The sequence below is a fragment of the Rhincodon typus genome, chromosome 29, assembly GCF_021869965.1.
Source record: "Rhincodon typus isolate 14 chromosome 29, sRhiTyp1.1, whole genome shotgun sequence".
Lineage (NCBI taxonomy): Eukaryota > Metazoa > Chordata > Chondrichthyes > Orectolobiformes > Rhincodontidae > Rhincodon > Rhincodon typus.
Window position 1 is genome coordinate 5,603,050 of NC_063360.1, and position 12,306 is coordinate 5,615,355.

The following is a 12,306-nucleotide window of genomic DNA, read 5'->3' on the forward strand; positions in this document are numbered from 1 at the left end:
GGTGGTGGGGTCGGATTGCAGATGGCGGAAGTGTCGGAGGATGATGCGTTGGATCCGGAGGTTGGTGTGGTGGTACGGGAGGACGAGGGGGATTCTTTTTTGGTTCTTATTGCGTGGACGGGGTGTGAGGGATGAGTTGCGGGAAATGTGGGAGACACGGTTGAGGGCGTTCTTGACCACTGAGGGGGGGAAGTTACGGTCCTTGAAAAACGAGGACAACTGAGATGTACGGGAGTGGAATGCCTCATCCTGGGAGCAGATGCGGCGGAGACGAAGGAATTGGGAATAGGGGATGGCATTTTTGCAGGAAGGTGGGTGGGAGGAGGTGTATTCTAGGTAGCTGTGGGAGTTGGTGGGCTTGAAATTGATATCGGTTTCTAGGTGGTTGCCCGAGATGGAGACAGAGAGGTCCAGGAAGGAGAGAGAGGTGTTAGAGATGGTCCAGGTAAACTTAAGGTTGGGGTGGAAGGTGTTGGTGAAGTGGATGAACTGTTCGAGCTCCTCGTGGGAGCACGAGGCGGCGCCGATACAGTCATCAATGTAACGGAGGAAGAGGTGGGGTTTAGGGCCGGTGTAGGTACGGAAGAGGGATTGTTCCACGTAACCTACAAAGAGGCAGGCGTAGCTTGGGCCCATGCAGGTAGTCTTAAAACCTGGTCTGCAACGTTCTGTTACTTACCAATTTGCTCATAATGTGATCACTTTTATGTACAAATATCACTGATAAATATCAATATAAAATACATCACTTTTGAACCTCTTTTTCAATGTTTGACATTCAGCTCGCTCTGACTCTGCTCCCACTGTCTTTCTGCTGTCATTTATGCTGTACAGGAAATTTTTCTGTTCGGGCTCACACGCTTGGCTCTTAGAGACCTTGCATCTGTAAATACAGGAAAATATATTTAACCAAAAACGTTTTCCAACATTTATGCAGTAAACAAATGCATTCACAACTTAAGACGAAAGAGTGTTTGCCTTCGTGGTAACTTCCCCACTACCGAGTTTGAAGATGTTAGACTCGAACCGCTCCCGCTATCCAGAACTAACGCCCCCACAAAAGGCTGGTGTAGAGGCAGTTACGGCCACACAAGAAGTCATCATGTCGCAACACGAAAGATTGTAAAACAATCTGTGCTTCCTCCCACTACCAGTCACTGTTCTCCAAGAGAAGACTGCAAAGATATGAAAATGAAAACTGAGATTTATCTGGTCAGCCTTACCTGCTGAAAGGTCTGTCAGCGGGACAGGACGCTTGCCTTTATCATTCGGGACATAAATTACAAGAGCAGGGAGGTTATGTTGGAGCTGTACAGAACTTTAGTTCGGTCAAAGCTGGAGTACTGTGTGCTGTTCACCATACAATGGGAAGGAAGTGATCGCACTGTTTGGGACGCAGAGGAAATTGACCAGGATATTGTCCAGTTTGGAGCAGAGAAGGTGGAGTGGGGACCTGATTGAGGGGCATAGGATTGAGGGCATGGACAGGGTGGTTACAAAGCAGCTGTTCCCCTTAGTTGAAAGGTCAGTTTCAAGGGGCACAGTTTTAATGTGAAAGGCAGGAGGTTTAGAGAGATTTGGAAGAACTTTATATCACCCAGAGGGGAAGGAATCTGGAATGCACTGCAACGGGAGCGTGGTTGAAGTTGGAAGCCTGATAACCTTTAAAAAGTACTTGGATTAGGATTTGAAATATCATAACATTCGAGGCTATGGGCCAAGTGCTGGAAATTGGGCCTAGTGTAGATTTGGAGTAGTTTTGTCAGTGCAGATTTGATGGGCTGAAGGGCCTTTTCTGTACTGTATGACTCTATGACTGTAATTCAATATACAGCTGCACACGGCATTCGTACAAGCCATTGGCTCATTTCTCCTTGAGGTTGTTAAAAGTTCAATGAATTTTTTAACATGTGTAAAGTTCAAATCTCATTGTGCAGCAAACATAGAAAATTAACAGAGGGGAGAATTTTCTAAGTAAATAGACTGACATTTGCTATCAAACTAAAAGCAAAGAGTTTTCTCAGGACAGAATTAACCCAAGAATGTCCAAACTCTGTCCTGAGGTCACACATGAGCTCCAGATCATTCAGCCAACTCAGTGATCAAGGCACACAAAGCTTCCCTAATGGCTTTAACTCACTCAGAGATAGCAAGAACTCCAGATGCAGGAGTCAGAGATAACACAGTGTGGAGCTGGAGGAACACACCAGGCCAGGCAGCATCAGGGGAGCTTCTGAAGAAGGTTCCCGACCCGAAACGTCAGATTTCCTGCTCCTCCGATGCTGCCTGGCCTGCCGTGTTCATCCAGCTCCACAATGTGTTATCTCTATTCCCTACATGGTTTCATGTTTCAGGACTTTTACCTCTGAGGTGATAGTTTTATACTGCTTGTGACAGAAATATAGCCCCGTCTATATTGTAGACAGTCCTTGTAAAAGCCCTAATGTCTTTTTGGTAAAGAAACCATAAGTTCTCCCAACAAGGGAGTTCTGAGTAAGTTAGATACAAATGTAATGTTAGTAGCAGCAATTGCTATTGCCACTTAATCCCAAGACTATTTATTTCCACTGCAATTCCTGACAGTGAATAGAAACAGGAACTCACTCCATCTGCTGGTACATGTGCTGTTCCAGCTGCTGACATCACTGACTCCCAGCCCCCTACTCCTTCTCACTCATTGCCCCATACTCAACCCCTCACTGCCCCATAGCCCAACCCATCACTGCCTCTCACTCACTGCCCCATACTCAACCCCTCACTGCCCCATAGCCCAACCCATCACTGCCTCTCACTCACTGCCCCATACTCAACCCCTCACTGCCCCATGCCCCAACCTATCACTGTCTCTCACTCATTGCCCCATACTCAACCCCTTGCTGCCCCACTCCTGACCGCTCACTGCCTCCCACTCACTGACCACCTCCCACTCACTGCCCTGGTCCTGACCCCTCACTCCCTCACACTCACAGACCCTCTCCTGATCCCTCATTACCTTCCACTCACTTACCTACGAACATCTACCTAGAAATTGGGGTGGGGCTAGTTGCAAGGTTTTCAATAGGGCCATCAGGACGGTTCAATGATCGCATACAAGGAATTCAAAGGTTCCAGGCTGTGAGAAAGTCAAAGTGTACACGAGAGGGAAATATAAATATACATGCCATGTTAGATAGACTGTTGGGAATGCATCTGAATTTCATGAGCTCCCCCTGTAGGGGGCTCAATGAGAAGTGAAACAGATACCTCTCTGTTGTTACAGCTCAGGCAGATGTTCTGGGAATTAGTGAGCAGCTATGTGCTGGAGCCAAGGCTCTGTAAAAGCTGGAGAACTGAAGCCGTTAGCCGTTAACATTTCAGGAAATAGCAGAAAGTGGGGTTTGAAACACCCATAAGCAGTATTTAAAAGCAAAATACTGCACACACTGGAAATCTGAAACAAATATAGAGAAGGTTGGAGAAACTCAGGAGATCTGATACATCTGCAGAAAGAGAAACAGAGTTAACATTTTGAGTCTTAAATGACTCCTTTTCAAAAAGCAAGCAGTCTTTGAGTTGTGCAGCTGTGCAACATTAGAATCCAGAGAAATGTAAGGACAGTACTAGCTTGGTAAAATTAACTGTCTGCAGGCAGGGTGAAATTGCATCTATGAGTCAGTCCTAGACTTCAGGGAAGGGGAGACCCAGGAAAGGAGAGTAGTGACCAAAACAGATGCAGTTATTGAGACAAAATGGATCTTAAGAGGGACTTTCAAGGTTAGCTTGGTAAACGTGAACAATTATAATCTTCTGTGAATGTCACCGACAAGAGGGAGAAATAAATTGAATTATTTTTACTGTTCTTCTCTTCAATCCATAACAGACTGTTTTTAATTTTCTCTCTTATTTTTTCTTTCCCTTTAAAGATAGGTTATGATGAGTTGCCCCAAGCCCTTTTAATGAAGCGCAATTTAAAATGACCCAGAGCAAAATCTTTAGAGTTAAGAGAGAGTAGGGTTTATTACTGCATGCAAAACACAGGGGAATGGCTCATGATACACAAATGCATCCAAGAGAGAAATAATAGAGAAAGGAAATGTAAGCAGTTACAAATAACTTAAAATTAAAGATATCAGTATTAGTTCACATGAATTAGAGTTTCCAATAAGTCAGTGTTCAATTGAGGTTCCTTCAGTTAGCTGTGCACAGAAATCCTTTTCACAGAAGCTCAGATGCTGTTGAATTGCTGGTGAAGATGTGACAGTTGTAACTTGGGAATTAGTTCACTTCAGAGGCAAAATACAGGTTTTTTTTTACAGAAAGCAGACTTCTGAGAAATATTGAGATCAGTTGCAGGTGATTAGCTAAGCCTGGAGCTGCTTATGAGGCGCCCCCATCTGGTGTTACAAGCAGCCAGACAAAGAAGTCAAAGTAAAAGGTGGTTCAAACAAACTAACAGTTTCAGTTGTTTGGCTGGGGCTTTGGCTGGAGACACTTAACAAACAAGATCAATCAATTCCCCTAATCAGAGTCCATTGTATTTTGTAGTGGATAACTGTGGAGACATTTGCACCAAGGTCAAGCAACAATGGATTTTGATGGTCTCCTTTATTCATAAATCATAGAATCCCTACAGTGTGGAAACAGGCCATTCAGCCCCAACAAGTCCACACAATCCCTCCAAAGAGCATCCCACCCAGACCTGTCCCCATCCCCCTACCCTTTCCCTGTAACCCTGCATTTCCTGTGTCTAATCTACCTAACTTACACACTACTGGCAATTTAGTATGGCCAATCCACCTAACCTGCACATCTTTGGACTGTGGGAGCAAACCGGAGCACCCAGAGGAAACCCACACAGACACAGGTAGAGTGTGCAAACTCTACACAGACAGTTGCCCAAGAGTGGAATCGAACCCAGGTCCCTGGCACTGTGAGGCAGCAGTGCGAACCACTGAGCCACCACACCACCCTGTTGGTAGCAAGTGACGCTTTAGGCTGCTTCTTCAAGCCCGCCTGCAATGTTTGGACCACTCTTTCCACCAGACCATTGGATGATGGATGGTAAGGAGCTGTCCTTATAACAGAGGTAAATGTCCCATTTACTAGCCGCTTCGCATTGGCTTGGCTGGAATATTCATAAATTGCAAGGAGTGACATATTCCGGAAGGTAATTACAGTAGTTCACATGTATCCTGGTAATTGCAGGAAATTCTGGAGGCAATCAACTTATTCTTTCTGTGTTCAGTTGCAGCCATTTTAAGATTTTGCAGGCATCTATTTAACAATAAAGAATTTAAACAAGATAATGCACACGCATCATATATATAAATAAAAAATAGAAGTCCTTTTACTGCCTTCTGGAAATAACATTAAGTTTAATCAGATTTGATTACTCATAATGTCAGTACCACATTGAAAATTGTTAAGAAATTGGAGATTTCTGCCTTGATCATATTTATACTTTGATGGGCACTTTTTTGGGGGGCAGGATGGAGGTTGATCATAATCTATTATCCATATTTCTCACTAGTTAATACTGAGTGGTGGAATATAAATTGAACTTGCATTATAGATCATCATATTGCTATAATGTCATATAATAAAGTTTGTTGCTATTTGTTCAAAGTCTTGTGGTTTTACTTTCTTAGTAAGTTCCCTGAATCTCAGACTTCACCTATTCAGAAAAAATTGTTGCTGGTGCCTAGATAAATGCTTGGCCAAGATCGTAACAGAATTCCAGGATTTCAAATCCACAGATCCGAGCTTAGGCTGATTAGATTTTCATAATGAATTTTACTGCATATGTCGAAAACCAAAAATGGGTTTGTCAGTTGTTTTGGATTCTTGGAGATAGAAGATTTGTTCCTGAATAATGTGCAAAAAAACAAAACAAGGATAGTCTGATAGCTTTGGCAGAAAAGTTCAAGTTGGAGTTAAAAGTTGGGGCCAAGATAGCGGATATAAGGTTTTAGCACCGCATCTAGGATTGGAATAAGAAGAATCCAACCCAGGTGGGACACAGCTTGAGTTAGTTCCAATTCAGTTACATATAAAGTAGTCTGAAATATCAAAGTAAAATTAAATTAGAAAACTTGAAATTAAAAACAGAAAAGCAAATGTTGAATTTGAATTCCAAAGAGAGAAGCTGGCAAGGAAGGAGAGAGAATTGGAATTAGGTTCGTTGTCACACGTACACTCACATGAGTGCAGTGAAAAGTTTACAAAGTCGCCAGTTATGGCGCATCTTAGGTACAAAGGTACCTAGGTACAGGATCATACGAACAAATTAGAAAAATAAATAAAGAAAAAAAGTTCAGCATTCTAGTCCTTCAAGCAGACCATGCCTAGCCTCACCTCCAGAGCACCTGGGGCCTCGCCTCGCCTCCAGACTGCCCCAGGCTTCACCTTCAGACCACATCAAGAACTCTCCTCGCCTCCAGACCATGCCGAACTCACCCTGGGGCTGCCTGCTCTCGCCACCGCCACAGATGCCAGGGAACCTCACTCTCCATCATGTTGGGCCTCCTCACTCTACAATGACTCAACTCCACCACACTAAGCTTGCTCTCCTCTGCGCTGATCTCCTCCGCGCTGCACAAACATGCTCTCCACTGAAGATGGGTAAGATTAAACGGAGAAAAAAAAGTAAAAGCAGATGGAGCAGATGAGCACTGGGGAGGACTGTACACCGTGCTGCTACCCTGCTGCCAACTTGAGGAGGGGGAATAAAGTGAACTTCAAAGAGAGAAAGAAACAGGCAGTATGAACTTGATAAAGAAAAACTTACATTACAGGCTGAAAGTCTTGTCGTTCTGACGAAGGGAAGCCCTACTGGGAAGTTTGATTTAATCAACAGTCTACCCTTTACTTACAGTAAAAGGCACGGGGAAATATTTTGTCTCATTGGAGAAAGTTGCTAACAAGTTAAAGTGGCAAAGGACTTTTCATAGAGGCATAGAGTGACACAGCATGGAAACAGACCCTTCAGCCCAACTCATCCATGCTGACCAGGTTTCCTAAACTGAATTAGTCCCATTGCCTGAGTTTGGCCCATATCCCTTTAAAATCTCTCCCACCCATGTACTTGTCCAAATGTCTTTTAAATGTTGTAATTGTAACCAACTCTACCACCTTCTCTGGTAGCTTGTTCCACGTACATACCACTCTGTGTGTGAAAAAGTTGCCCATCTGGTCCCTTTTAAATCTTTCCTCTCTCACCTTAAACCCATGCCCTCTAATTTTGGACCCTCTTATCCTGAGGAAAATTTTACGCGACAAAGTGTTCTGCCTTGTAAACCAGTGCCTGTTTATTCAAGATTTTTAGAAGAATAATCCTCAGATTATGAGACAATTAAAACTGTGGTACTTAACACCTATCAGCTCGTTCCTGAAGTTTACCAATTGAGATTTAGGTCAGTAAAGAAGAAACACAATCAGACATTTATGAATTCACTAAAGCATGAGTAGCATTAGGTGGACTGCTGGTTTCATTCATTGAAGTTAGAGCAGACTTTTGAAAAAGTGAGGGAAACTGTTATTATGGAAGAATTCAGGAATAGCATTACTATAAAAGAAAAAGTCCTTTTGGATGAGCAGAAAGTGTGAAAGTTCAAAGAGGCAGCAGCACCAGAAGACAGCAAAGTGTCCGTAAGTTGGTGGAAACCGATAGGGTAGCTTTTCTTTACTTGTTTATGGGATGAGGCTAGGTCAGCATTAATTTCCCACTAGTAACTGGAGGAATAGGCAAAAATCTGAGCTCAGAGACAAGAAGTTGTTCTTAGCAATTAAAATGATAATGTAGAACAGGGCTTCTAATGTGGTGGTCAAGATCCCAAGTTGAAATTTGGATGGCATGCACTCTAAGGTGGAAATAGCCACCATGGAATTCTGACAGTTATAACATCTGTCCTCCTGCTCTAAAAGGGCCAGATTCTCACAGCCACCACCAGTACTTTCTCAACTCCTACCAAAGGGTTGAACTGATTTTTAAGCCTTGAACTGAGATGGCAGTGGGAAGAAATTTGGGAAGCAATGGTTTATAGAATCCCACTGATGTTAGGAAAACAATGTGTTTCCATTGCCATATGACAGGGTATATTCAAACAAACTGTTGAATGTGGAACAATAAACTGGTGGGAAGAATAGGATTGTTTAAGGGGTATTCAGAGAAGACAGTACCTGTAAACCACTGGCACTGATGCACATGGTAAGAATTTCCACAAGGAAAGTTGCATCTGAAAAGGAAACTTGAAAGAGACTCATTGAACCTAATGTTTAATAATGGGAGTACATCTGAATGCCAAGAATTATAAGGGATTTATACCTGAAGGGGAAATCACACATTTATGTGCAAGAAAGAATAAAAGGCTTGTCATCCTGAAAGCCACTGATTTGGCTTAGAGCTCATTGTTAGCAAATAATTCAGACCTTCCATCAGAATGTCATTGAATCAAAACATAATATTAGAAGGCGATGTTGGGAAAGCTTGGGATGTTCATAAATTGCCAATTATAAATAAAGACTTTATATTGGGAAATTATGCAGAAGCAGTATCGTTTTTTTTCCAGTAGCTGAGTCTCCCAATTTTACATTTTTTTGTGATTCAGTTGAGCAAAGAACTGGAACAAGCAGAAGTACTGGTGTGTCTACATCAGTAGTGGACAGGACAGAAGCTATACAAGAGGCTGTGAAATTCTAAAATAAGGCCTTTCAATGGACACCACAAAGTAAACTGGAAGAGTCAATGATATTGGAGTTCTTGTCAGTGTTGGCACAGGAAACAACAGCAGGAATCCAGACAATTTGGCATTTTCCAAAAGACAATTGAATACCTCAGAGGATAAGAAGGATATGGTTTGTGAATTCAATGGGAGACTAAAAGGGCTGTAAATGAAATTCAACGTCCAGTATAAGGTAGCCACAGACATCACTTGGAAAGAATTAAATAAAGCACATGTAGAATGAAATCAGGGGAAAGAGAAGGCTCTCAAAGTGCACAAGGATTAAATGTGGATGGAATAAAAACACATTGAAATAACAAAAACATTTCAATAACATCTTGAACTTAAAGATGTGAGAAAAAAATCAGCTTATGCTAATCCTGCTAAGCCTATTTTTACCTGTGCTTGCTCTTGCTTGAGTTGTGTTTTTATAGCTTAGTAAATATGATACATGCAAGTATGCAAACGAGACTGTTATCTATATAGTCTGTAAAAGCTGTGTGTTAGAGGCGTATGATAAAAATTTGCTATAATGTCAACGCCATTGTAAAGAATCCTTCACCATGGCAAAGCTTCCCTTCCTCCAAGGGTGAGAAAATGATTAATCCTTCTTTAGTCGCATGACAACAGTCTGTGGAAATGTAATATTCAGGGCACATTCAGTTCCAAGGAGATGTTACATTTAGTTGCTCTAAAATATGTTAATGATACATAATTCTGCTTAGAAATTGGAGTGAGGTTGCAAGGTTTTCAATAGGTCCCTCAGAGCAGTTCAAAAAACACTAAGGAGAAGTCAATGGTTGTGAGCAGTGAGCAAGTCAGGAAGTATATGATAGAGACAGATATTTACTCTCCAAGTTAGGCAGCGCTACTATCAGCTGTACTACTGGGAAGGTCACTGAACCATGCAGATTCTATTTAGGGCACTTAGTTAGATATTAAAAGCAGTTGTGTATTTTTGCGATGTTAGAATTCAGGCAGACATGCTAGAACAAATAGGTGGGTAAATGTTGGGATCAGGTTAAAGTCTTTGGAGCTGTGGGGCTCAGGAGAGCTGCGTGCCACTAACAGTTCAGTACAGCTGAGCGTAAGTCTGTAAAGCTCATCAGCAGTATTTTTTTGTTCAGTTGAGCTCAGTTGGACGGATGGCTGGTTTGCAATGCAGAGTAACACCAACAGTGTAGATTCAATTCCTGCACCAGCTGATGTTACCGTGAAGGACTCTCCTTCTCATCCTCTCCCTTTACCTGTGGCATAGTGACCGTCAGGTTAAACCACCAAGAGTCATCTTTCTCTGTAATGGGACAGCAGCCCAATGGTCCACTGGCACTATGGCCCACTATGGCAACTTTACCTTTATATATGGATGTAGACTGTGTTACAGTTCTAATGTTGTGTAGTAAAGTTTATTGCTATTGGGCAAAACCATGAAACCTTGTGGATATATTCTCTTCGTAAGTCGACTTTTAAAGAAAAAGTTACAAGTCCCTGGATAGATTGTATTGTAAATTCGGTAGTCTGTTCAGGATCGTAACAGAGCCCCACTGTTAGCAGTCAATATGCTTCAAGCTCTAGAATTCACTTTAACCAAGCTTTTATCACATCTCCTAATGTCTGCTACACGTTACTGTCAATTCTTGTCCAATAAAATTCCTGTGAAGTACCTATAAATGTCTTTCTAAATTATAGACCCTGTATTAGAGAAGGACAGATAATTTGAGGGGTTGTGGAATGGAGGATACAGATAGGGAAGGGCAAGGTCATAGAGAGATTTGAAAATAAGGGTGAGCATTTTAAAAATCAAGACACTGATTAACCAAATCCAGTATAAGTCATTGAGCACAGGACTGATAGGTGAACAGAGTTTTGTTTAAATAAGAATAAAATCATCTGGGTTTTGGATGAATTTAAGATATGGAAAATACAATGTGACAGGCTAGCCATGAGTGTGTTGGAACAGTGCAAACTAGAAGTCACAAACATGGATGATAGTTTCATCAGATGAACATAAACTAAGTTGGGTGAGCCAGGCAGTGGAAACAGAAATACATGGTTTAGCACATATGTGTCATCAAAAGCTCAGCTTGAAGTCAAATAGAACACCTGGATTGAGAAGCTGGATTGTTTAGTTTCAAAGTAGTCAGGGAGAGGGAAGGAATTCATAGCTCTGATTTTAAGATTATGGTGGGAGCCACAATATTTTGGACACCACAATATTTAGCAGGAGGAACTCTCTGGCTTCCAGTATTGGATACTGGACAATAAATCTGACAAGTTAAAGATAGTGGTGGGATTGAGAAAGGTTCTGGTGAGGTACAGCTGGTTGCTATCAGTGTACACTTAGAAATTAACAGTAATCATCAATATCATCACCACTGAACTTCAAGTAGATGAGAAATAGGTGGTGGAGAGGAGGAAGCCAAGGTCAGATCCTCAGGGAACACCAGGGAACACCTTGTGCTGGAATGAAACTAAAGCCATTAAAGGTAATTCCTTCCAATAAATATAGTAACATTGCATTCCACATTCAGGAAAGATAGTGAAATAATAGATAGGGTGCTACCTGGTATATAAGAATGAGTATGCGAAGAATGACTTGAAAAATTGGATATGTTTATATTGACATATTGAAGATTATTCGGTAATTTGGTGTTTATGATCATGAAGATGGGAACAAAATGGACATAGATGCACAACTATATAAGAACAGGCAAATCTTTAAGGTGATGTTTATGAAGTTGTTGAGTGCATCAAATTCTGCATTTGGCATGTTGACATTCCAGAAGTGGTGAGCTAGTTGGTTGAAGGAAATGGGATAAAGGAATATGGAACAATTTGGATGGAACTAGAACTACTACTCTTATGAAGAATAAGCAACATAGATTGATGTGCTGAATAAATATTTGTTGAATTTGCAATGCAATCCAATGTTAAGAAAAAACTAAGACACACAGATTGATTGCTGTCACACTTTATATTGAAAGCTTTGCACAAATAGCATATTCAGGCCATTACCTGAATGTTAGACAATGTAATCATTCTTTGTTACTGTGCACAATTGTCAATGGCATTGCTCTTTATCTTACTATTGAAGGCACGGTGGTTCAGTGGTTAGCACTGCTACCTCACAGCACCAGGAACCCGGGTTCAATTCCACTCTCGGGCAACTGTCTGTGTGGAGTTTGCACATTCTCCCTGTGTCTGGTGGGTTTCCACAGGTGATCTGGTTTTGTCCCACAGTCCAAAGATGTGCAGGGTAGGTGGATTGGCAATGCTAAATTGCCTGTAGTGTTCAGGGATGTATAAATTGGACAGGTTTGGATGGGATGCTCTGAGGGTTGGTGTGAACTTGTTGGGCCGAAGGGCCTGTTTCCACACTGTAGGGATTCTATGATCTATGACATGTATTTATTACATTTCATTTATTGCAAACAGATTTTCACCGTCTTTACCAGTAAAACACTTATTGGTCAGTGCCTTATCTATATTGTAATATAGGTAACATTCTGAGGCAGAAAGTCAGGAATTCAAATTTCATTCTCAAGGCTTTAACACATAATTGTAGCTACTAAAAGAGTACTGCAGTATTAGAGATGCTCTCTTTCAG

The 12,306-nt window shown here is 41.7% G+C and overlaps 1 protein-coding gene across 3 annotated transcripts in view; it reads right to left on the reverse strand.

Moving 5' to 3' along the window:
- Positions 1–1,238, reverse strand: part of LOC109930144 (procathepsin L-like) — a 79,918-nt gene extending 78,680 nt beyond the window's left edge. The window contains exons 1-2 of one of the 3 annotated variants that reach the window (XM_048614202.1): positions 1,224–1,238; positions 750–883 (exon numbers count right to left, since the gene is read on the reverse strand). In XM_048614202.1, coding sequence (XP_048470159.1) covers positions 750–778 — 29 coding nt within the window. In that variant the 5' untranslated portion in view covers positions 779–883; positions 1,224–1,238. Of the gene's footprint in view, positions 1–749; positions 884–978; positions 1,051–1,223 lie in introns of those variants that run through there. The other 2 variants (XM_048614204.1, XM_048614201.1) reach the window with 2 other exon arrangements.
- Positions 1,239–12,306: the final 11,068 nt, after the last annotated feature.